Source organism: Phodopus roborovskii, unplaced genomic scaffold (genome assembly GCF_943737965.1).
Source record: "Phodopus roborovskii unplaced genomic scaffold, PHOROB, whole genome shotgun sequence".
NCBI classification, from domain to species: Eukaryota; Metazoa; Chordata; class Mammalia; order Rodentia; family Cricetidae; genus Phodopus; species Phodopus roborovskii.
Genome location: NW_026126567.1, coordinates 15364057 through 15390736, shown reverse-complemented (window position 1 = coordinate 15390736; position 26680 = coordinate 15364057). Strand labels below are relative to the sequence as shown.

General features: G+C 45.4%; 1 protein-coding gene across 1 annotated transcript in view; it reads left to right on the top strand.

The window, feature by feature from the left end:
• The first annotated feature begins 1465 nt into the window (after window positions 1–1465).
• Deptor (DEP domain containing MTOR interacting protein) overlaps window positions 1466–26680 on the top strand; it is a 129998-nt gene continuing 104783 nt past the window's right edge. The window contains exon 1 of the mRNA XM_051202655.1: window positions 1466–1747. Within this exon, the coding sequence (XP_051058612.1) occupies window positions 1626–1747 (122 nt within the window). The 5' untranslated portion in view covers window positions 1466–1625. The remainder of the gene's footprint in view (window positions 1748–26680) is intronic.

Genomic DNA, 26680 nt, shown 5'->3' with positions numbered 1-26680 from the left:
CATGGTGTTAGGTAAAGCACAAACATAAATAAAAGCTCGACACACTTTTGCAATACTCCAGTAAACCATGAGGACTGGTATTTTATTTTAGAGCACTAGAAAGATTACTGTGAGTTTTCCTTTTGGGAAAAAAAAATAGAGCAGAACATGACCTTCAGTGCTCCTTGGGAGGCTAAGGCAGGGGATCCTGAGTTAAATGTCAACCTGGGCTACATGGGAAGATTTTATCTCAAACAACATATCTTAATCCGTCTCTTAAAATGGGACTACAATGGTTTTGTTTACCAATGGTTGGGCTTTGCAAAATGTTATCTGTTCTATTTTTTTGTGATCAGTAAGGGTCAGACCCTAGTCTTTAGGTTGGTCAAGTAACATAACAGCGTGTGATGTGGGATGCATGGACACTTCCTGCATCTTGTCACAGTTATTCCTGTCCTAGTATTTGTGTCAAGATACACAGACACAAGTGCCTGTATCTCTTAGAAGGGAAATTCAAAGACACTTCGAAATATTTATTCAACCACAAAAGACACAACCTCTGAATTGCAGCTATGTGGGAGCTTACAAACCAGAAATGGAACATTTTAGACCAGTGTCATTCAAACCTATTTAACTTCAAACTTCACTCTTTGCTGTATTGCTCCATTTTGTTAGGTAGCCTACTTTTTTTTTAAAGTTTGTTTTACAAGACAAGACACCTTTGTAGATCAGTGGTTCAAACTCACCGTCCCACTCTCTCATCCTCTGGAGTTCTGGGATCACAGGTGTGTCACCATGCTTGGAAAGATGCAGTTGTTTTGAATCAAATCCTAAAATCTAGAGTGACCTTGCCTACTTGCATGAGAGAAATTACCTCATTCTTCCGAGTCGCCTTCCGGATGTCAAGGGAAGGCAATGCTCAGATTATGATCTGGAAAAACTAAGGAAGGCACCAACCTACCTGAAACACTTCTAATGCACCAGGTGTGGGCCAGGTGCTAGCTACAATTATTGTAAGAAAGAATTATGAGCATTTAGGTAGGAAATCAGAGGAATGAAGCCAGATTCTTAGTCTTTTTAAATCCTAGGCCGAGATGCTTTACTGACTCCACTTAAGGTAGTAAGCAGGCTGTCTTCAGGGAAAGTGGTCAAGACCAGTAGCATGCCCTTCAGCGACATCCTCGATTGCTCATTGATGGAGTATATTGTTCTCACTTTTATTCTTTGCAACTTGGCTATGGAAAAATGCAGTAAAAATGCAAACGTCCCCAGCATGAGTTTGGGAGTAAAAAAAAAAAAAGAAAGAAAGAAAGAAATATAAAAGGAGAGAAACGCTCAACCTCCTGAAGAAACACACCACAGAACTCACTGCCCCGCCCAGATGTTTATATTTTTCTCCTTGGCCCCGCCCCCGGACCACGAGAGAGACCTGGCCCCGCCCCCATGCCCAAGTTCCAGGTCCGGACTCGCCCAAATCTTCAGCTTGCCCGCAGGGATTCCCACACCAACCAATCGCGTCTGAGCCACGGGACCGCCAGGAATAAAGATGGCCGGAGTGGCCTCGACGAGGGCAGACTGATCTGAACGCCAGCCAGGCACCCGGCGGGACAGCGAAGGCAGAGTGTGGCAGCGGCGCGGTCGGGAGCATGGAGGAGGGCAGCGGCGGCGGCAGTGGTGGCAGCGACAGCACCACCGGCGGGAGTGGCGGGGCGCATCAGAGAGAGCTGGAACGCATGGCTGAAGTCCTGGTCACCGGGGAGCAGCTCCGGTAAGGAGAGGCGCCCGGTCGGTGGGCTCCAGGGTCGCACTGCTGGCGGTGCCCGCGGCGATCCGGAGAGCACGCGCGACCTGGCTTGTGGCAGGCGAGACACGCGGGCGCGGGGGGACCGTGGCGGGCGCGTGGGGTGGTTGGTTCGAGCCGCGCGAGTGCCTGGCGGCTGCAGCCCCGGGACGAGCAGCTCGGGGAAGACTGCAGGGACCGATGCCGGGAGCGCATGGTGCAGCCCGGGCTTCTGCAGCCCTGCGTCCCGCGGTCTCGCCACCACTCACTCGTGCGCGTGGTCTCCTTGCCAGGTTTCCCTGATGACAGCCTAGCCTGCTCGGTCCCAAACGGATTGGACCGGACCCCAGCCCCTGCACTTCCAGATGAAAGGCGCTCGCTCCGTGGTTGCCTTCAGTTCAGCTTTTCTTGCTAGCAAGGCGTGCTTCCCTTCCTTGAGTCTCAGTTTACTTCAGGGCGGATCTCTGCGTGTCCCTTGAAGGGCTGCTCTGCAGTTCATTTTGGAAAACCTTTTCGAGCCCTCTACCTATCCCTTAATTGGCACATCGTCAGTTGTCACTTGGGTCCGCAAGGGGGCGTGAAAGTACCTTGCTCAGGGCCCACGTTTGGGACCCTGGAGTTGGCCGATCGCCCCGCACTTTTCCTAGAATTATCACTTGCCCAATCTCAGAAATCCAGGAACAAGCCCTGACCTCCAGGGCTCCCTTGCCATTCCCATCGCTTCCTGTTCCTTTTTCTTGGGCATATACTTAAGGCTTGGGCTTCCGCAGCTGCCGGTATTATGGTCATAAATCCGAGTGCCAGTTAAAATGAATCCGGCTCTGCATCGTTTCTGCCAGAACTTGAAACACGAGCCCCTGGTCCCCAACCAGAAAGACGATGTGACTTGCACTAGTTCCCCCTAGTTCTTGGCGTGTTTTTTTTTTTTTTTTTTTTTTTTTTTTTTTTGTTTTGTTTTGTTTTGTTTTGTTTTTCCGGCTTATTTCGATTTCTAAATGGATATCAAGACTTGAAGGAGAATTTTGCCAAGGTCCTTGGAGGTCTGGTAAACCACTAGGCTTTGCAGGGCTCAGTTTGAGGAAGTAGGATGATAGTCTAGCGTGACAAAAGGAAAAATCACGCATTTTGGTTCCTTGTTGAAATTCAAGTGTGTGGCCGAATTAAAAGGGGATTTTCCTTCATCAAGAGTATTGTTTTAATTAAGAAGATGATATAAAGCTTTTCTGATTCAGTCTGATTGTCTTGATAGTTTAATGCTTTGCTGGTTACTGCATTGCTGTTTGAAAGGGCTTCTCTGGATGGGATTCCTTACTTTTCATTTCGTTTACAAACATTGTGTCCCCAAATCACTTTCTCCTTCAAGAGGCTGCACTTTAGCCCAGCAGTGCACCTTTATGTAGCCAAGTGTTACCATGCCTTTGTTTTTAGGAGGGCTTTGAGCATGCGTGAATATTGGCCTTGCCCTTTACTTAGCTAGAATAGGGCCTTGGACAAGTTATTTAGGTAAGAAGGCTGAGTAACAATGGAATTTACCTTGCAGTGTTAATTAGGAGGGATATGTAGAGGCTGTGCTCACACCAGTGTTGGTAGGGCTATGTGGAGTTAGTGCTTACACAAGTGTTGGTACACACCATGTGATTAGCCAGAGTAGACGAGCTCAGGCAAATGCATTTTCTTGTCTGAGCTATTTCTTCATCTGTAAAGTGGCCATGAAGATGAAAATATGTCATGGGGTGCTTTTGAGACTCTAACCCCTGACTTCCTGTGTTAGTGAGCAATCTGCAAGGGCTTGCCTGGATGAATGGGCGTTAGTGTTCTCTCTGCACCACCACTTTTGACTCTCAGGCTGGTAAGATATTTCCAGAAGGCCTGGATGGTTGTGAAGAGCACAGGATGTAACCACACACTGCCCCAGGGTTTCTTTCTTCTGCCTCCACCATGAGTTAACTCTGTGACTTTGGGACAATTAACTTAATCTCTTGCCTCAGACTCCTCTTTGTAGACAATTCTATTTGGGAAGGCCTGCAATGTCAGATCCAAATTTGAGTATTATTATGGTATGGACCTGCCATGCCAGTACTTGGGAAGTACAGAGGATTATAAATTTGAAGTTAGCCTGGCCTACGTAGGAAGGCTAGCAAGGCCCTGTCTTTAAAAAGCAAAAATCTGAGAAAGTATTGATCATTTAAAATTGACTTGGAAAATTCAATTTCACTTTTTATTGCAACTATTTTAGAGCAATTAAAGAAATCTTACCACGTATGGGGGGAGGTAGGGGTTATGTGTACCACTGTGCCAGTGTAGAGGTCAAAGAACAAATTTCAGGAGCCGTTTCTTCTGTGTTTTCGTAAGTTCCAGGATCAAATCCAGGTTGCCAGGAGTTCACAACCAGCCATCAATCAGGCCACCCACCCTGTGGCTCATGTCTGTAACCCAGCATTCTCCAGTCAGAGGCAGAAAGGATAGGCGTTCAACATCCTTGGATACTTAGTGAAGTTTGAGGCCAGCCTGGGTGAGCACGTGGGACCCAGTCTTGACACAACAACAACAGAACAAAGTTACATAATACTTAGGTTTAGTGATCAAAGTGGCCATATACCTGGTGTTCGTTCTAATTAATGGAGGGGCAGGTGTCTGGCCATCCTCACTGTCGATGGATTCTTCTGTTCCAAATGCCCTCATCTTGCATGATCCCTGGCATTTGGTGGCAGCCAGGCTTCCTGCCTCTGATTGCTGCACAGCCTCCACAGGTTACCCCTGCTTTATCTCTGTACTGTTCCGTTGCTTCTGGGTCATCACGGTGAGGAGCAGGTGATGAAAAGTGGGGAAATCTAAGAGTAGGGGGTGAAAGACGTTTCATTTCCAGCTTGATTTATGTTCAGACTTCTTTTCCATTTTCGGGAGACAGAGCCATCCTCCATAATACACAGCCCAGTCTGACCTAGAATTTATGACAGTCCTCCTGCCTCAGCCTCCCGAGTTCTGGGATTGTAGGCGGGCAGCTACCACACTTACCTTCTTTTCTGTTTTTGTAGTGAATTCTCTTGGGGCAAGCTAGTGAACCCCAGCAGCCCTTAGCATCCTTCCCTGCAGAATGGGGGTAATATCCCGCAACATCAGATGGTAGTGTTGGATAAAGTGGGATCCAACAAGGAAAGAGTTACACACAATAAAGCCATGAGTTGGGAAGAGTGTTGTGGTCATTGTGAGTTCCAGCTGTGGAGCTGGGGGCTGGCTACCCGGGGCTGACACTTTTTTGCAGTTGGTAGCATAAGGACAACAGAAGTCCCCACATACATACTCTGCTTTCTTTTCCAGTAGGGGCCTTTTCCTAATTCTCTTCCAGATGTTCCCTCATCTTAAAAGAATTTGCTTCCTTGTCCAGGTCTTTTTTTTTTTTTTTTTAAACTGTTTAAGAATTGTCTACATGTGCATAATATGTTTTGATCAAATCTAACCCCACTTGTGCCCTTCAGTGTTTCCATAGGGCCCTCACTTTTTTTTTTCTTCTCAATTTCAAGTTTTCTTTTTTAAACTGAGTGCACTTCATACTGTCAGCATTTACATGGGTGTAACTGAGTCTCCCTGCCCAGGCAGCCATAAATTGACAGTGATTCTGCAGCTGGTGTGTGTGTGTGTGTGCGTGCGTGCGTGCGTGCGTGTGTGCGTGTGCGTGTGTGTGTGTGTGTGTGTGTGTGTTTGCGCGCAAGTGCGTTTGTGCGCATGCGTGCCCCTCCCCCATCCTTGGTGGGGTTTTTAGGTGGCTTGAGCTTGTGTAGGGCTTGTTTAGCTGGAGCTGCTGTGATTCGGTGAGTGCCGTGGGCCTGCCTCCACTTTAAAAGACTCCACTGTAGCAGTCTTTATCTTCCTCTGGCTCTTACAGTCTTTCTGCCCTCTCTTCCTCCATGGTCCCTGAAACCTGGCAGCAGGTGGCGGATTATAGGTGTGGAATTTAGGGCTGAGCACGCCACAGTCTTATTCTCTGCATGCCGACCGGTTGTGAGTCTGTGTGTCGATCACCATCTACTACTGGGAGGCGCAGCACTGAGGGTTGAGAGATGCATTATGATATGGGTATTAAGGCAAGTCCTTAGTGCTTTAATCCCATGTCCCTTTGGGAGAATAGTAATACTGGGTTCTTCTACGGGGCTTACAGCCTACCCACTCTGTTCGCGGTCCAAGCACCAGGCTTGAGTTCTCTTGGTGGGTCGTCTTGCTCAGTTATTTTCCACATTTTTGCATCTTGAAGATGCACATGGAGCCAGGTGTGGTGATGTATGCCTACAAGTCCAGCACTTGAGAGGTGGAGATAGGAGACGATAATACAGTGACCAAGTACGTAATAGGAAAGGAGAGGGAAGAAGCTGACAGGACCAGAGAAAGCATGCTTAGAATGGAGGTAAAGAAAAGAAAAGGAAATGCCTTTCTGAGAAATTGGATAATCAGACAGTTGTAAAGCTGTATGGCTACACTCTGTGAGAGACAACGCTTTAAGAAAAGATGTTTTATTTTTAAGTGTGTGTGTGTGTGTGTGTGTGTGTGTGTGTGTGAGAGAGAGAGAGAGAGAGAGAGAGAGAGAGAGAGAGAGAGAGAGAGAGAGAGAAAGGTGACTGTGGATGCCAGAAGTGTTGAATGCTCCAAGAATGTGATTTAAAATGTTTTCTTTCTGAAGTGGGTACTGGGAACCAAACTTGGGTCCTCTGCAATAACATCAAGTACTCTTAAGCCCTGAGACATCTCCTTGCCCATGCTTAAAACTTTAGAATTGGCCAGAGACTGCAATAATACTTATCATGAATTAAGAAATGTGTTATTGTGACATGTGTTACTGACATGCTAGATGGTGGTTCACACATTCTCTACTGTCTTATTGATGTCAAAACAGAGACAAAGATGTCCAAGAAAAGCTCAGGATGCTTCTAATTTGAAGATAATCAGCCACATACAAATAATTCATATCAGTGGTATTTTATTCTATGAGTTTTCACATCATTAGTTAATTTTATTTCATTTATTTTATGTGAATCCTTTCTCTCAGCTCTAACAGAAATTAGGACATCTAATTTCTACCTCACGTTTCTTTAAAGGCCTGGTCCCAGAAGTACTTACAAAGAAAGAGGCTTGCAATAGCATCTTGTCAAAGAAATCCCACAGTCCCATCTCTTGGTGGTTATACTAGGAAAACAACACTACAAATCTATAATTACAGCACTGGAAGGTGAAGGCAAGAGGACCAGGGCTTCAAAAACTGTCTGGGCTACATAGCAAATTCAGGACCAGCCTGGGCTACTACTTAAAACCCTGTCTTGAGAGCCAAAAGTTAATAGATCAATAAATATAATAATAATGATGATGATGTGGCTCAATTTACTTGTCAAGGACTCTTCTTCATGCTTTGAATATTAGTGTCTTTGATTTTGTTGTTGTTTGAGACTTGTAAACCAAACTGGTCTTGAACTTGGCCTTGGACAATCTTATAGCACACTCTTCCGGCCCCTGATTCCCAAGTGTTGGGATTGCAGGTGTGAGTCACCAGGCCTGACATATAGTGTCTTTAATGTCCCTAACAAATCCTATCACCCCTACTTTACAAATGAGGATACTGAACGTTGAAACTAACTGGCTAGAGAAAACTCACACAAGAAGCGGTGTCGTGTTGAACCTGTGCCCTTGTGCAGGTGCTAACCCACAGTTAATTGCTCACGCTGACTAGTGATGAAGAGGGTCAAAAGTTATGGTTCTAGGGCTAAAGAAGTTCCTCTGTGGGCTAGGGCATTTGCTGCACAAGCACCAGAGCCTGAGTTCAGAACTCTAGTGTCCATGTTAAAAACTGGCTATGGCTGCACGCAAGCCTATAGCTCAAGTTCTTTTGGGATGGAGACAGGAGGATCGTTGGGGCTTACTGACTGCCACCTTAGCTCTAGGTTTAGTGAGACAGTGTCTCAAAGAAGTAAAGTAAGGGCAGGAGACCCAACATACGCCTCTGGCCTGTATATGGACCACACACACATACACACCACACAAAAATTATTCTAAAACATTAAAAATAGTCATGTATCTGAGACTCACATTCTAGTATGACCACGTTTGCAGATTGTCTATGGAAATTAATTTATTCCTGGAAGTATTCAAGTTTTGATAAAGCAGAGTTTTTTTTTCCCCTACTGATGTTAAAGTGCGTCTTCCATGCCGCCTGATTTTGAAAACCTGACTTGGACTGCGTGAATGCTGAATCTGTACTCATCTGAATGCAAGGATAAAGTGCATGGGTTCCACTGCCCGTGGGCTTGGAAGGGGCAGAGAGGTGAATTCAGACTGTGCTGAGAAGCTTGGACTTTGGTACTCTGGGTTGTGAAAGCAGTGGAATGCTTTAACCATTGCTTAATGGGCCACACCAGTAGGAGCATGGAAGGCAGGGGTACTAAGTTATTTAAAACTGTACAGGGCTCACTCAAGAGGTCTCAGAGGAGAAGAATTTTAATGTGTTGCCTAGAGACCATTCTTGTGATATCTTAGTGAAGAAAGTGGCTGCCTTTTGCCCTTGTCCCAAGAGTCTGCTGGAGACTAACGTGAAGAGTTTCAGATGATTCAGTTGGCAGAAGAAATCTCAAAACCGCCAAGTAAGACTCTGCCATGTGGTTGTTAAGGGTAACTCAAATGAAGATGTGTGATGAGACGGGGCAAGCTGAGAAGGGTAAATTACAAAAAGTAAATTTTGAGCAGAACAAGAGCACCAGGAAGAATGTAGCAGTCCTGTCTTCATGGAAATAAATGGAAAATAGGGGGCGGTGACCTCGGGGCAAGATCCCACCCAGCTAAATTTCCAATTCATGAAAAGGAACAGAAGAAAAGCGTAGGCCCGGGTGTGGTGGGGGCACACCTTTAATCCCAGCACCCAGAAGACGGAGGCTGGCAGATCTCTTGAGTTTGAGGCCAGCCTGGTCTACAGAGCAAGTTTCTTTCACTACCAAGCTTAGGTAGTGAAAGACAGAAAGCTGGTGAAGATGTAATTGACGGAGAGGGACGATGATCCAAGTTCCAGATCCAGTTCCAATGATCCAAGCCGAAGTTGGCAGCTTCAGCCTCTTGGACCTGGGTTAGAGTTAAGGATAGAAGAAAGGAGTGTGGAATAAAGCCACCAAGGCCAAGCATGTGTCCGGGTGTCCCTGAATGGAGGCCTAATAGAGAGACCATTGGGTGAAGCTGTGAAAGATAGTTTTGCAGAACCTAAAATGTTAGAGAAGCTAGAGTCACAGGGATGCCTGCTGAGAAAAGCTGCTAACAGGGAGTAAAACCAGCCATAGAGAGAGAAGTGGACTGCCGCCGTCAACAAAGCTGGACGGGATGGAGATCTGGAGAGCGTTTTGACCTCAGACATGGACAAGCAGGGTTTGGGGTTTGCCCAGCTGGTTTTCTGTTTTGCTGTAGTCTAGTATGGTGTTACGTTAGTCCAGCATTTCCTTACTATGCTCCCTTCCCTGGGTTTTGGGATGCTAATGTGTACAGGTGATTACAGTTAAGAGATTGCATGAGTTTCAGAAGAGACTTTGAACTTTGGGTTTTAAAATATTGCTGAGACTGGTATAGACTTTTAAAGTTGGACTAAATGAATTTTTGCATTATGATATTGTTAAAAGCTTAAAGGAGTAAATGCGGTAGTTTAAATGTAATTGGCCCCATAATCTCATAGGAGTGGCACTGGTAGGAGGTGTGGCTTTGTTCCAGTGCTGTGGTTTTATTGAAGGAAGCGTGTCACTGTGGGGATGGGCTTTGAGGTTTCCTATGCTCAGGACACTGTCCAGTGTCAATCAACTTCCTGTTGTCTGCATGATGGAGGACTCCCAGCTTACAGGCAGAGCACCACACCTGCCTGCATGGTGCCATGCTCCCCATCCTGATGATAATGAACTGAAACTGTAAGGGAGCCACCCCAATTAAATGTTTTCCTTTATAAGAGTTCCCATGGTCACGGTGTCTCATCACAGCAATAGAAGCCCTAACTAAGACAGTGTTGCCAGCTTTTCAGTTAGTCTCCTCTTTCTGGAGCAAGCATGTGCAGTCACTAATGACTGCTTCCACAAAGCCATTCACCACACAGTGAGTTTTAGCCAGGTTGTAAACTATTGTATTGTAGTACTTTTAAACTGTGTGATATACTTGCCTTTTTTCTGTAACAGACTTCGTCCCCAAGCTCTTATATTATCTTGTTGTTGCCTTTACACACACACACACACACACACACACACACACACACACAGAGAGAGAGAGAGAGAGAGAGAGAGAGGTGGGGGAGAGAAAGAGAGAGAGAGAGATCACTAAAGACTGAATGGTTCTTCTAAGTTTGCTTTCCTTTATTTATTCCTTGTTTGGTATAGGCTCTCACCATGGAGTCCAGACTGACCTGAAACTCTATAATCTCCCCCTTAACTTCCAGAGTCCTGGGATGCCTGGCTGGCTGTGTGCAAATGAATAGAGCTAAAGGGAATGCTCAAATAGCTCAAATAAGAGAAGTAGGGATTAGAGGGCACAGAGTAGGGAAAAGAGAATAAACTGTGACCTAGGGTTATCATATCAGCCATGATCCTGTCCAGTGTACACCAGGAACTAGCCTGTGATCTCAGATTCCATAATAGCACTGGCAGACGTAACTTCAGGACCTACCAAAGATGTGTCTATGGTTATTGCAAAGACATTCAAGATGGTTCCTGCGAATCCCTAGGGCCTTCCAAATCTATTGAATTTAGAACCCAAGGAACTTGCAGCTTCCTCAGAACCCTCAGAAGGTCCCAGAGGAACCCTTGGAGGTGACCGTAAGTCTTAATAACACTTAGCTCTCCTGAACCCACTAACAGGGGAAGTCTCTCTACAAAAAAGGACGCCTCTTAAGTAGGCAGTCTTTACAGCAGTTTTTGTCAACTGTGCTTGAATTCTTGACCCAGCTGATGATTTAGGGAGACCCTTGGGTAAGGGGCTCCTTGCTCTTACTTTGTCCCCTCTGTTTTTCCTGTCTTGCTGTAACTAGTCTCGACTGCACAGGTGCCAAGGTAGAATATTTAATTGTTGTCAGGTGAGAGGCTTTTCCACCATGCCAAAGACAATTTTCTGTGTCTCATCTCCTCGTAAGTTAACTATGAAAGCCAGGAGCACAGTTCTGGTATAGTAGGAGGCCACCATGAAAGGGAACCATTCAGTGAACATTCAGGAAGTTGTACCCCTATGTAGCTGTTGTTTTAAACTTTTACTTTATCCCTTTATGCTGGAGCTTGTATGTGTGTGTGTGTGTGTGTGTGTGTGTGTGTGTGTGTGTGTGTGACAGTACATTCGTGCCACCGAGTGTGTGTAGAAGTTAGAGAACAACTTTCAGGCATCAGTGTGGGCTCCCGTGATGCATGGCAAATACTTTTACTTGCTGAGTCATCTTTCTGGTCTTGTAGTTGTTTTTGTGAGAAAAGCCGGGATTAAGCGCGTGCGCGAGCGCGCGTGCGCGCACACACACACACACACACACACACACACACATAAATAAGTTAAATTAAAAAGAATTATGACATCATGGGAAAATGGCTCAATCAGTGAAGTGCTGGGCCTGAGATTGGCTCCCCGGAGCCCAAGTAAACAGAGAAGGTTCCCTGGGCAATTCAGTGAGGCCTTTTGTCTAGAGAAATAAGGTTGGAGAGGGTTTGAACCAGACCAATGGTTCATTGCAATGACCATTTGCAAGTAAGGCTGATTGGACAAAAAGACACTGTGTGACACACTACAGCTCCCCGTGCCACTAAGTGAAGGAGATGTTGGAGAGGCAGGAAAGATGGAGGAATGAAGAAGCTGTTTGTTTCATTGGTTGGTTAGTTGGTTTGGTTTTCATTTTTTAAAATTTCCTTGGGGGAATGCTTCAAGGGTGGGAGTGGATGTGGGAGGGATTGGTAGATGAGCAGAGTTGGGGTGCATGATGTGAAATTCCCAAAGCATCAATAAAGAAATTATGTTTAAAAAGAAAGAGAAGGTTGAGAGTAATTGAGGAAGAATACCCAACATTGACTCTGGCACCTACAGACACAGTACATGCCACATACCACATACACATGCACAAATGAGTCAAGTGGGCTAAATATGTAGCTTAGTGGAGGAGTATTTTCCTAGTATACATTAGACTCTGTGTTCAATCGACAGTCCTGGATTAAAAAAAAAAAAGAATGTCAATTGTTTTAGAATGATATATTTGTGGTTACTTTTCTTAAGAGGCCAGTTTTGATGTGGCTGCTATGAATTTTAGATTCAATAAATATAAAAAAAAGTTAAACTTCAAAAGATGAAGGCAGACAGTTCCTCATTATTTCTAGTATTCATTTGGGTCAGAGTTTTGTTTTGTTTTGTTTGTTTGTTTTCTCTTCAGCCATAGATGGTGAATTTCCATGCGTTTAGTGACTCACAAAGTAGGAAGTAGCAAAATAACTTCCTTCTATAGTAGGCACATTTTTCTGGTTTCCTCATTTTCTCTCAGACTTGAGATCCTAAATGACACTTGAAAGTCTGTGTCAGTGACACTTTCTGTTGGTTACCTGACACTTGGGGGTCAGACAGTGGAGACGGAGGGAGGGACAGGGCTCACTTTGTGGGTTCCAGGAAGAACAACTTGAGCTGTCCTCATTGGGGCTGTCACATCCTTTGTAAAGTCCACAGAACCCGAGGTTACTCAGGCTGCAGAGTCTTTTGTTGTTTCTGTTTTTAAGAACTCTTTTTAGGATTGGAGAGGAGAGGTGAGATGCAGCCTAAATAACTCACTGGAGGGAGGGACACGATAACCTTTTGTATAGTCAGTCAGGTTTGCGATGCCAGCCTGGCTTCCAGACTGGGGAAGCCCCTCGCAGCTACAGAGGAGATGGTTGGTAGCATTGGGAAAGGCTCCGATCTGCCCCCACCACCACCCTGGACCTCAGACTGGTACTATTGGTTCTGGAATTTATTATGAGCTGGTCTCCTTACTATCCTTGTTTCTACAGACTTCTGATTTCTGATATTTCCCTAGAAATTCTCTTTATTGAGAAACGTTAAATTCACAGAGGGATGTATTCTTCGGGGACTGGCAAATATCATTTAACACATGGGTGGGTAGATAGTAAATATTGATCATTCAGTGTGACAAATGGTTACGTTCCTATAATCCCAATAGTTGAGATGTGCATTATTATTTGTTATTTATTATTATTATTATTCTGCAGCTGCAGAGATAGCCCAGTAGTTAAGAGCAGATACTAACTACATTTGCAGAAGGCCTGAATTCGGTTCCCAGTACCCATGTTGGGTGGCTCAGAGCTACCTAAAATTCCAATTCCAGATGATTTGACAACTCCTGAGAACACCTACCTTCATGTGCACATATCTATGCACAGACACCCATGCATCCACAGTTTTTTTAAGAAAATTATTTTTATTAAAATAAATCTTAAAAATAATAATTCAGCAAAACTCAATAAACAGGAAAGCTGAGAAATCCTGACATTAAGTCATTCAAAACCTAAGCACTGGGAGTGTAGAAGATGCCAACAGGCAGTTTTGTTTGTTTGCTTTGAGACAGTGTCTCTGTAGCCTGCTGGCCTAGAGCTTCTTACCCTCCTGGCTCCTCCTCCTGGGATTATAGGTGTGTATCATCACACCCGCTGGGCATTTGTGGTTTTGTGGTAAGGAAGGGTATTAGGAAGCCATCCTAGCACAGAGACACTTGCAGGGCAAAAGGGGTCAGGAGAAATTCAGCTCATAGCCTATAAACCTAGGGTCCATGCTGGGGGGGGGGAGGGGGAGCAGGTCAATGGGACCTTCAGGTTCTGGACTATCCTGGTATTGAAGTCAGAGCCTTACACGCTTGTGACAATACTCTGGCACAGTGTAAATATCTTCATGGAGCTTTGAGATGAATCTAGGACAAAATGTGATGGCAGTCAGTGTAGAGGAGGGGAGAAAAATGTGCATTTTTCTGTTTAAAACTTGTTTTCATGATGTCCTGTTTGTGTGGTCTTTTTTCTTTGCACCCTCCTGTGTGTGTGTGTGTGTGTGTGTGTGTGTGTGTGTGTGTGTGTGTGAGGCCAAAGTGTTGACATCAGTGTTCTTTTCAGTCAATCTGCACTGTCTATACTGACGCAGCACCTTTCACTGAGGCCAGGACTCACTGTAGCTAGTCTAATTAGCCATCTTGCTTCAGGGATTTCTCTGTCGCTGCTTTACATGAGGGCTCCTCCACGCTGCCTGAATTTTATGTAGGTGTTCGAGACCTGAACTCTGTTCTCCATGCTTGCCTTGCAAGCACTGTATCCACCCATCTATGACTGCACAAACCGGCCGCCTCCCCCAGCCCAGAGAGATGTTTTTCTCCGTGGTTTGTGGAGAAGTGGCTGTTGGAACACTGACCAAGGCATCCGTTTACTGAGTAAGAATGACAGTGTCAGGCCCTAGCCTATGTATGCATTGAATGTACCTTGTTATATTATGTCCTTATAATTCCTTATAATAATTCAGTCATCTCTGTTCTAAAGGAGAAAAATCCAAGGCATGAGCCCTTTCCCCAAATTTGTGTAGATTATACACATGAGAATTTGGCTTCTTGGGTTTAAATGCAAGGTTCTCCCTGTTTCCATTGTCTGGCATGTAACTGTGCACGCCACATTTACAGACTGAACTTCCCTGAAACCACCACATTGGTTCGGGCTGTTCTGAATGCCAACTGATTGACGAGTCTTTCATTCTCCCGAGTTGTAATGACCCAGGACCAAAATTACCTCAGGCTTCCTTTTGCCTCTTTACAAGCCGTTTATCACTAACCTCTTTCTGTACTCTAACATCCTTTTATCAGGTAAAACCCTTGGAATGTTTTAACGTAACAGGCTTAGTGTCCACCAACCAAAAAGCTAAGAATGTCGGGAGATAGCATCTGAGCCCTGTAGCCCAGATTTCCCCATTTTGCTGTAACCAGCCAGCCACCTACCTGATGTTCTCACCAGCAACAAATTTGCAAATGCGTTGGTCCAGTGTCTACAAAAGCTTGTCTGCCCTTTCTTTTTTTTTTTTTAATTGATACAAATTTATTTTTTTAATTTGATTTAGAAACAATCTTATTTTTCATACCAATCACAGTTCCCTCTCCCTCCCATTCTCCCATGCACCCCCATCCACTCCCCATGGAGGGTGAAGCTTCCCATAGGGAATCATCAAAGTCTGTCCCATCATTTGGGGCAGGGCCTAGGCACTTCCCCCTGTGTCTCTAGGCTAAGGGAGTATCCCGCCATGGGGAATGGGCTCCCAAAGTCCATTCCTGCACTGTGGATAAATACTGGTTCGACTGCCAGAGGCCCCATAGAGTGTCCAGGCCTCCCAGCTGACACACATGTTCAGGGGCCCTGGTTCGGTCCTATGCTAGTTCCCCAGCTGTCAGTCTGGGGTCCATGAGCTGCCACTTGCCCAGGTCAACTGTCTCTGGGTTTTCCCAGCGTGGTCTTGACCCCTTTGCTCATCTCTTCTCCCTGTCTACAACTGGATTCCCAGAGTTTGGCTCAGTGCTTCGCTGTGGGTGTCTGCTTCTGCTTCCATCAGCTACTGGATGAAGGCTCTAGGATGACTATAAGATAGTCATCAATCTCATTATAGGGGAAGGGCATTTAAGGTAGCCTCTCCACTATTGCTTGGATTCGTAGTTGGTGTCATCCTTGTGGATCTCTAGACATTAACCTAGTGCCAGATTTCTGTTTAAACCTACAATGGCTCCCTCTATTGATGTGTCTCTTTTCTTGCTGTCCTCTTTCATCGTGAAACACATCATTCAGGATGACCTGAATCCACATTCCTAGGCCATGGTACTTACATTTGGCTTATGATTAATGACACCGTCCCCTCCCTGCCTCTGAGCAAGATACATAGTTTACAGCCATATACATATGTGGGCATAATTTGTATCTGAGTAATTGGTAATAGATAAGGGCTATACGGAGACTGTTTTCTTGGATGCGGGGACACTGTGAGATTCCTGTTCTGTTCTTCTCCATGCCCTTAGTTCTCCCCTTTGGTGAGCATTGACTTGTTTGTTTTTTGGCGCATCTTAACTCGTGGACATCATTATGGCTGTATCATGGTGAGCAGGACGAGGATGTTTTCCTGTCTACCTTAGCTCAATCAGGATCTCTTGGGGACAGAGATGGGGTTAGAGGGATAATTATGTCCTCCCCAAAAGGTCATTTGCATGCAACAAAGACAAACAGGGTGTCCCTCTGCCCCTGCTACCCAGTACATGATGTGTGTGGGGTTACACGTAGTGGGGGCATCCATCCAAGCAAGGAAGTAGTTTTAGAAAAGATGCACATTGGGGGATACTGACAGGAACTTTGGAACTGTTTACTTTTCCAATGGAGCCCCCTGTACAGCCCCGTAGTGACAGCCTGCCCCGAGACACCCTTACTCTCCATCACCCCAACCTCTGCCAGCCCCTGATTTGGGAAATCTGCCATTCAGATGTGCTCTGTAAACGCAGTAAAATAGTCCAGATTACATGCCTGTGATCCCCATACTCAGAAAGCCATCGAGTCAGCACCACCTTGGGCTATGTACTGAGTGTCAGGGTAGCCAGGGCTACAGAGCAAGATTCTCCACTGCCCCTCTCTGCACCCGAGCAGAAGAGAAGCAAAGTTGTCAGCCAAGGACAGATGCTGCAGATGGCTTTATGTTGCAGGGTAGGTTTGTACCCTTTGAATTCCGATGTCTTTCTAAGAAATATGTCCACCCACAAAAGGCCTGCCGAGGCTGGGGGTTATCTCTTTGTATAAGCAAAGCCTTGAGGCAGATGCTTGAGGACCTTCTGGAAAAGATGTCAATGTGTTTGCACTTGCACAGTCTGAGGAAAGGTCCTGCAGGGCAGCCATTTTAAACCATTTTGTCAAGTTCTTTCTTTCCATCTCTATAAACCAGAAATTAGAGATAACCTTTGACACCAAGGAGGCATCCCCCCCCTCCTCCAATTAATGAGATTTAAGCTTATGCCTAACATATTAGAGAGGAAACTTTGGCTCAGACTTTGTACTGCCTCATCACAAATGTCACTAAAAACATGAACCCAAGTAAAAGAGGCTTTATTTTCTCATAACTGTGAGTTTAACATTTTGTTATTTTTTTTTTAAATATGAGGCACGTATCTGAATCTCCCGAGCCTTTCTACCTCAGTGCTAACAACACAAATGTGATATAAGAAGCATAAGCTTTCTTTTGCTGTGTTTACTACAAAGAGGAAATGGTGGGGAAATATCTATGAAATCTAAGAAGTAGGGCTGGGAGCCAGCGCACTTGTTGGGTGTTCAGCATTTGCTGACTTTGCACCAACAGTGGCTTCAAGCCAAGAAGCACAGACTCCGCTAGCTGAGGACTCCGCTGTAACTTATCATTGCATCTTTCCAGAGGAGATGTACCAGTCAGGCGGGGACAAGAACTGAATAATTCAGAAACCACTATTCTAGGGCCAGTGAGAAGGCTCGGTGGGTGAAGGCGCTTACTTCCACATCTGACAGCCAGACCTTTCAGGACCCACATGGTGGAAAGGGAGAACTAACTCCTGCAAGTGTCCTCCAAACTTCACACGTGCAGCCCCCCACAAGATGTTAATTAAGAAACGAGAAGCAGGTGTTCTAGTACTGTAGGACTTACTGCGTCATTGTTTATCCTGGAGCAAGGCAGTTGACTTATTTACATGTGTGATGAACCCGAGGGAATCTCCCCCATTGTCTACCTTCTTGCTTCATTCCAGGTGGTTATTTGGCTGTTAGATAACATATTTTCCTAAAGGGGAACACAGAGGACAGGAAGTTGGTTTGGCTCCTTACCAGCACTTCTGCAAGAATGTTTATCCTGGGAAGACTTGGAAATCTGTGAGGATTTGGAGATCCTCTGGCTGTTTTCGTTTCTTCTTTTCCACCCTGTCCTGATGCCCCTGTATCTTCAGCTTTCCTGCTTGAAGTCAGACCTCAGGAGAGTGACCGCCTAGGGACCAGGGCGCCATCTCCTAAAGCCCCCCTCTTCCTAGGCCACCTAACTCCCTCGGCCATGGATGCTCCTGGAGCCTTCAGCCTCTGTCAGAGGAAACAGCCAGGACTCAGTTACCTCCATTTCTTCTTCCTCCTCTGTCTCTTCTTCCTCCTCTCACAGACTCTTAGGTCGCTCAGGCTGCTGTCAAACGTGTGGTCTTCTTGCCTCAACTTCCCAGGCGCTAGGATTGCAGGCCTATTCCACCACGTGCAATTTCTCAGCTTTTTATTCACGAGCTTCTTTATGTGTATACTGTATCAGGAGGGGGTCCCATCCCTGTGATAGTCATACTTACGGAATTTGATTATCATTTAGGGAAATGTCACAATTTATCATTATTGGTAACTTAAATGAAAGGAAATAGTACTACTAAATTTATAATAATAGCAGTTCGTCTGCTTTTGAGATGCAGTCTCACGACGTTGTTATTTTTATGCGCAAGTACAATTGAAGACAGCATCCTAAAATTTACCTAGTGTCCTGATAGTATGAAAATTACTCTGGTCAGCTGGACGTTGGTGTCGCACGCCTTTTAATCCCAGCAATCAGGAGGCAGAGGCAGGCAGATCTCTGTGAGTTCGAGGCCAGCCTGGTCCACAGAGCTAGTTCCAGGATTGGCTACAAAAATGAAGAACTTATCTTCTCAGGACATCAAAGAAGGTTTATCCTCCACCATCAGCACCCAAAGCTGATATTCTAATTAAACTACTTCTTGTACATACATTTATTTAGTTCAGAATATATTTATGTATATCATACATTACATTTTCTACTTCTAGCATATAAACTTGTAATATATAATTACTGAACTAAGACATAATATGATATATCAATATAATATATAGTACACTATGACTATTACAGACTTATAGTAAATCAATGTTACTTAGACATACTTGCCTTATTTTACATACCCCATCTTCATCATAACCCTGCCTTTCCATATGGCTGTCACCTTTCACATTTGGTCTATCTACAATCCTCTGAGAAACCAGAAGCCCATACCCATCTGCCCCTCTTCTCCCTCTGAGCCCATTTTAACATGGGGGTGCTAATGTGAAACTTTATCAGACATCTTGTTCTTACTTTAGGGCCATAAAATGTTTTATCATCCATATATTCCCCTTAAATAAGATAAGACATCTTGATGGTATGGGCCTAACCAGACCATGTCCAACATAACTGCTCACTGATGAGCAATGCGCTCTTGGATTCACAGCTCGCCTTCTGCCTCAGCCTAGTGATGTAATTGAAGGTAACGGGCCACTACTCCAGACCAGTTTCTATTTTTTGATTGTTTGTTTGTTTTTGATACATTTAAACTGCACCTTCTAATTTAGAAAAGATTTTACGTGGATTATTCAATGTATCGTGTTTCTATTGATCCTTAGTCTTGTTTACTAAGAAAGAGGACTGAGAACCATCACTCAGATTCCCTACTTGTTTATCAGCTTTTGGAGACAGTGCCTCATGTACCACAGGCTGGCCCTACCGACTCACTATGTTGGTAGTGTAACCTTGAACTTGTGATCCCGCCGATTCCATCTGCTGAGATTATAGTTGCCTGCCGCCATAGCCAGATTGCCATGATGGAGCTTGATCCCTGAGCTTCACACATGCCAAACACGCTACGCCTCAAGTCACATGCCCTGCCCAAATTCTGCAGTGTCTTCTTGTTCACTGCCATGTCTCAGTATTCAGCATAAAGATGGGTGAGTGGGGAACAGGAGATATAAATGTGCTAGGTGGCAAAAAATGAGTAAACACAGAGAGTGGGAGATGGAAGAGGAGAGAGAGAGAAAGAGAGAGAACGCATCATAGTCACAAGATTAGAGTAGCTGAGTTCCTTTTGGGGATTTTAAAACCCGTGTCCCCCATTTAGCTTTTGCAATGGCGATGTTCTAACTGGTGCACTGAAGTCGTTTTTAGTGCCACTAAGCCACAATAATGAAATACAGTTGAAGATAGGCCTGGTACACAGGTCTGTAATCATACCTCCTTGGAAAGCCGAGGCAAGACTACAAGTTCAGGGCCCAGTCTGAGTAACTTAGACTCTGCCTCAAGATAAAAAGTAGGAGATTGGGTGTGGATATGTGTTAGTGGTAGAACACTAGCCTAGAATATGGCAGGTTCCGTCTCTAGTATCAAAGAAGGAAAATACAAGAAACGTTGAAGCTATTTAACACAGGCATGAGCCTGTGTGTTGGTTGTAGCTTATAATCTTAGCTTTCAGAAGTCTGAGGCAGGAGGATGGCTGTAAGTTCAAGGCCAGCCTTGGCTACACAGTGAGTCCAAGGCAGCTTGGTCTACAGAGGAAGACTTTGTCAGGGAAAACTCACAGAGGGGTTGGGGAGATGGCTCAGTGAGTTAAACCCTTGCTGTGCAAGAATATAGACTTGAATCTGGTTCCCCAGCATCCACGTAAAAGCTGGGTGTGGAAGTGGGCATCTGCAACCCTAGCCTGGAGGGACAGAGACAGTCACATCCTAGGAGATTGCTGGCTGGTCAGTCTAGCTTCCGTGGGAGAGCCTGTCTAAAAGATAACATGGAGAACAACAGAGGAAGGACCACACATGGATCTTTGGCCTCTATGATATACTTTGGGCAGGAGCACTTGTAAACACAAACATGCATACCCCTCTCCTCCACGGAAAAAAAAATAATAATTCAGACTAGCTCCTTCAGTAGCCTCTGAAAACTGAGACGGAAGGGAAGTGAGGCTCACAGTTCTGTGCTGGTCACTTTCCTCTCAGCCTCACAGGCATTTTCGGAGGATACTTCCACCCAACACAGCATCACTCTACTTTCTGTCCTTAGCTTCCCAGATAACCAGAGTTTAGTCTCCAGCACTGCCAGCCATAATGGCAGTAGCCTAAGATCCCATCACCTGGGAACAGAAGGCTGGAGAATCAGGAGTTCAGGGTTGTAGCTGGAGTCTTTCCCACCAGGTCCCACAGCTGCTTTTGAGCCCCAAAATAAGCACGAAGACTTATATTAATTATAAAACTGTTGGCTGATGGCTAGAGATTCTTATTGGCTAGCTCTGTCTTAATTACTAACCCATTTCTATCAATCTGAGTATTTCTATGTGGTCTGACCTTACCACATAGAAGGGTCTGGATCTGTCACTCCTTCCTCCGTCCAATACAAGGCATCTCTTCTATACTTCTCTCTCTCTCTCTCTCTCTCTCTCTCTCTCTCTCTCTCTCTCTCTCTCTCTCTCTCTCTTTCTGCAGTATCATCCTCTATTGGCCAATCAGTGTTTTATTCATCAACCAATAAGGGAAACACATATCCAGAAGGACATCCCCCATCACAGGGTCATCTTTGACTACCTGGTAAATTGGAAGCCAGGACAGGTTTTTTTCAGACCCCGCCTCCCACCTCAAACATCAACCTCTTACCCACAGGGGAAAACAGCAATGCCTGCTCATCACCTTTGCATATTTTGAAAACTTTAAATTATTTTTATGTTTATGTATGGAGATCATGGAGGCCAGAGAGTAAGTCTGTGGAATTGATTCTCTCCTAGTACTGTATGTTCATTCCAGGAATCAAAACTGAGGTGCTCCTCAGGTTTTCAAGGCCAGTGATTTTACCTGCTGAGCCATCTTTCTGGTCCATTGCCTGCCATTCTTCAAGATTGAGACTGGCCAGGGTGAGCTGGTAAATTTTCAGTGCATAGCAGTTTTGTCTTTCAGCTCTAAATTTTCAATACAGTTGGGGTCCGACTGTTGTCTAACGTCCAGACATGAACATCCTCCTTCATGTGGGTGCCTCTGTCCCTAAAGGAGGGAGTAAACTATACTAAGTGGCCTGCCTTGTGTTGGACACCGTGGTGGCTTATGAGAACAATGTGTTAGCTGTAAGGACCCTGCTCTCAAGGAACATGTGATCTAAGGTCCCAGAGAGAGGGTCTGAAGGCATGTGTCTGCTAACCTAGCATGGTAATTTTGCAGTGAAAGAATGTCCTAGGTACCATGGGAACCCTGGATAGAAGGGACTCAGGAGAGAGGGACTTCCCAGGAGGAGATAGCAGAACTAGCTTGGAAGGAGTTTAGCTGGAGCACACTGGAGGAATGATGCAACACTTTGGACAGACAAGAGCAAGAATAAAGGCTTGCATGCAAGACTGCCATGCTCAGGAGGAGTCTCAAGAGCTTTGTGGTCCAGGGGTTTTCCAGGGCTTCTGTTTACCCGTTCCTAACTGTAAAAATATGCTGATACAGATTCCCTTCAAAATAGGCAGGTTATGTTAATAGCTCTCATCATGCACTGCTCTAACGTATTGCCAATCCCAAATCCTTCCCAAAAGAGAAATATTTACACCTTCAGTGCAATGCAAATCAACAATTAAGTAAGTATAGATATTTTGATATTTTCTTGCTTTTCTCAAAGATTGGTCCTTTATCACTCAAGTTTTATTTTTCTTTCCTTTGTTTTGTTTTATTGTTGTTGTTGATTTTGGTTTTGCTTTTGTTTTTGGAGACAGGGTCTCACTGTGTAGCCCCGGCTGTCCTGGAATTCACCATGTTGTTCAGGCTGGCTTTGACTTGAGAAATCTGCCTCCCCTGCCTCCTGAGTGCTGAGATTAAAGGTGTGTGCCACCACACCGGGCTAGAGCTCACACTGTGTTTTTCCTTTCCTTTCCTTTTTTTTTATATGTAAATTTTGTGTTCATTCATGTGTGGGGGTGTGCCTGCTACAGCACATGTATGGAAGTCAGGGAACAACATTCGTGACTTGGTTCTCCTACATGGATTCTGGGGATTGAACTCACATTGTCAGGCTTGGCAGCAAGTGCCTTTACCTGCTCAGCCATCTCTCCACCCCTATAGGTTGCACTTTAGACCCCTAAAAAATTTCCCACTATGCATCAGCCTCAATGTAGTGCCCCCTACCTTGCTGTGTCTGCTATTGCTGGGTACCCTAAAATGCTTAGGTTGGGTTAGGTTTGTAGCATTGCTGTACCAAGCCTAAAGTGATGAGCTGTTTCACAGGCTTTCTTTCTTTCTTTCTTTCTTCCTTCCTTTCTTTCTTTCTTTCTTTCTTTCTTTCTTTCTTTCTTTCTTTCTTTCTTTCTTTCTTAGTTTGTTCCTTCCTTCCTCCCTCCCTCCCTCCCTCCCTCCCTCCCTTCCTCCCTCCCTCCCTCCCTCTCTCTCTCTCTTTCTCTTTCTTTCTAAAGGAAGACCTTTCTAGGTTTTCTCAGAGCTAAGCTGCACTGTTTATGTTAGGTGGTCAAGTCCCTCATAAAATTCTCCAGGTCTCCTGAGCCCATGTTAATACTCACCCAGGACAGTAATCTTTCTGTCACTTGTTGCTTGGGGCAAGGAGCTGAAGAAAGGACTACTGTGAGGTGCTTGGCACAGAGAAAGGCTACTCTGGATGGCGAAAAGCGCTTGCGTAAGCAGGAAGACAGAATGAGGGTATTCTTCCTCCCGCAATCCTCTTACCGGGAGGGATAACAACATCAAAAGCATAGTTTTTTCCTGTTGATCTTTGGGTCCCAGGGTGGGTGATGTAGAGACAGAACTGTCTTTTTCCCACATGTCAACCAGCAAGACACAGAGTTAGTGGCAGCTTTCCACTGGTCAGCGGAGCCAAATAAACTGGAGAGCGTGTTTCCTGCTTGTAATATATAATTCCATCTCACTGCATTATGGGTTAATTTGAGGCACAGGTTTCTGCACTACATTTTAGGGAAACCTGGAAGTATTTTTTTCTCCTTTTCTTTTTTTTTTTTTTTTTTTACTATAAAAATGGTTTTGTGATAAATATTTTATGTAATAAGTATTTTATCTTTAGTCAGTGTGGTAGACTGCATGGATACACCCTCATAGACTCATGTGCTTGAATGCCCTAGGGAGTGGGTAGGGAGAGGCACTATTAAGAGGTGTGATCTTGTTAGAGGAACAATGTCACCACAGGGGTGGGCTTTGAGGCCTCAGATGCTCAAGCCAGGCCTAGTGTGACAATTACTTACTGTTGCCTGTGGATAGAGTTGTAGAATTCTTCAGCTCCCCCTCAGCACCATGATGTCTTCGGGTACACCACCGTGTCCCACCATAATGATAGTGGACTAAAGCTCTGAAACTGTAAGCCAGCCTCAATTAAACGTTTTTCTTTATAGGAGTTGCCATGGTCATGGTGTCTCTTTACAGCAAGAAAACCCTAACTAAGACAACCAACTCGTAAATACTGAGACCCTATAAGGCGGCTTTTCATCACAGTGTATACGATACCAAGATGTGCTTACCTCTAGGGAATAACTGTTTTTTACTCTCCCTTGTGTTGCTGGTTGAAGATGACTTTTTAAGTAGATAGAAATAATAAGAGCCCACGTGTTGGTCGAAGACAATTGAATAAAATATTCACTTGATAAAATGTGAGAGTCGGAGCTAGCAAGATGGCTCCATAGTTAAGAGCACTGGCTGCTCTTCTAGAAGATCCAGGTTCAATTCCTAACACACACGTGGCAGGTCACAACCTTCTGTAACTCTAGTTCCAAGGGATCGGATAGCCTCTTCTGGCCTCTGTGGGAAACAGGCAACAGTACACATACATACCTGCAGGTCAAACATTGATACACAGAAAATAAAAATAAATAAAACTTAAATATAAAATGGCCTTTAAATGTAAAATGAGTACAGACACACAGATACACACACACACACACAGACAGACACACACAGATACACACACAAACACACACACACACACACACAAACACACACACACGGGAGAGCAGGCCCTGCACCTCGCTTGGGCAACACAAGAGTCAACCCTGTTGGTGGAGGTGTGGGTGAGCCAGCCCCAAAGTTGTCCCCATTACTCTGCCATTCTGTGGTGTGGGAGGGGAAGAGATGCCCCCTTACCCCTCACCCCTTACTGCCTGTGACAGAGGAAATAGCTGATCCTTATAATCTGCAGCACTCATGAAAGCGGCCTCTGTTCCTTGCTGACCCTGCTGGCACAGGGCACACTCTCCTTGTCTGCCAGGTGGTGAGGGCAAGGGAGAGATGCCCTGGGCCCTTGACCCTGCCCGCCTCCTGTGGTGGGTGAGAGAGTGGATCCTGCACCTTGTCTGGGCAGCATAGTAGAGCTAAGCCTGTTGGCAGAGGTGTGGGGTAACCAGCTATGATGTTGAGAGCATGGGAGAGCCATCTCCATTGCTCATGTGGTATCATGGACAGGGGAGCGCAGCCCCTCCCTCTCCCCCTCCAACGCCCGAGGCAGGTGGGACAGCTGGTCCTGAGGTCGTAAGAGCTGGAGAGCTGTCCTTGTGCCTCTTCAGCTGCAGCACAGGGGAGCGTGGTCCCTACACGGCTCCTGGAAACACAGTAGAGCTGGCCCTGAAGGTGTGGGAGCAGGAGAACTGACCCTGTCCCTTCCTCATCACTGCGGGTGGTGAACTAGCCAGGGCAATGCTAGAGAGTTCACCATGGTGGTGAAGACAAGGACAGATGGTGAGCTGACCAACGTTGCTGCTACCAAGCCCAGAACCAGGGTTATATGTGGGCACACCCTACCATTCACCCCATCTGTGATCTGCTGGAGCATGGGGGGGGAAAGGGGTTGTCTTACAGATCCAGGGCTGCAGGAGCCCCACGACACAGGGCAGCAATGGCATGTCCAGAAAGAGTCCCAGCGAGGGCCCGGCGTCAATGGTGTAGCCGTAACCAGGGACCTCCTGGAACCAGACAAATGATTGTGATGAACACCTGCATGGAAAAATGTATGACTAAAGGAATCTACTGAATGACTCATGGTGTCACACAGCAGCTTCTGTGATGAGATTTTCTCCTTCCTTTTCTTTTTGACTCCTAAAATTTACTTATTTGGGCAGAGAGGGGGCAGAGAGTTGGGATCAGGAGGCATGATGTGAAAGACACAAAGAATAAATTAAAAGAAAGTTTAAAAACTGTGTTTGTTTTTGTCCAATGTTCCTCCCAGACTCCAAATCCTCATTTTTACCCCCCTCACAAGTTGATGCTTCTGAGAGACTTAGCGTGGGATCAACAGATATCTTCAGGATGGAGCTAGTCACTCAAAAGACCCAGTGACTAGAGGTCCAGAGGGATAGAGCTTTGAGCCATACCTACCATCCTGTTGGAAGGGCTTAAAAAGAGACTCTGTTGGAACTGGAGTGATGTCTACTATGGACCTTGGGTTAGTATCTTACTTAGGAGACGCAGCAACTCTTTTCATCACTAGAAGTCCAATGTGCTATCCATTGCGCCACAGAGCCACATGAGATACAGCAACTCTTACAAAGGGAAACGTTTCATTGAGGTGGCGGCTCACAGTTTAGAGGTTCGGTCCACTGTCATCATGGCGGGGAGCATGGCTGTTGGCTGGCTACACGATGATCGGAAGGGAACAGGAAGGTGGATTGTGACACTAATCAGAATCTTGAACACAAGAGCCCACCCCTACAGTGACACACATCCTTCAACGAGGCCACACCTCCCAATAGTGCCACTCCCTATGAGTTTATGGGGGCCAGTTACATTCAAACCACCACAGTTAGAAAATAAAGGCTTAAGAACATCAAGAAGAAAACACGCGCATGCCTCAGGAACAATCAACGCTGTATTATCAAGACTGGATTCATTTTCACTGTGGGTTTTCTTTCTTGGGGTTTTGCTCTGTGGGTCTAGGAGGCCTTCCTCCTGCCTCATCATCCTGAGTGATGGCATTATAGGTGTGTATCTTCATGCCCTGCTTCAATCTAAAACATGGGCCATTCTTTGTAAGTCATGCATTTAAAAAACTGCAGAACAAATAGTGATTTAAAAGTTCAGCACTTCTACAATGTAGGACTCACACAAAATGATGCCCTTCAGAAACAGACAGAACTTGTTCTTA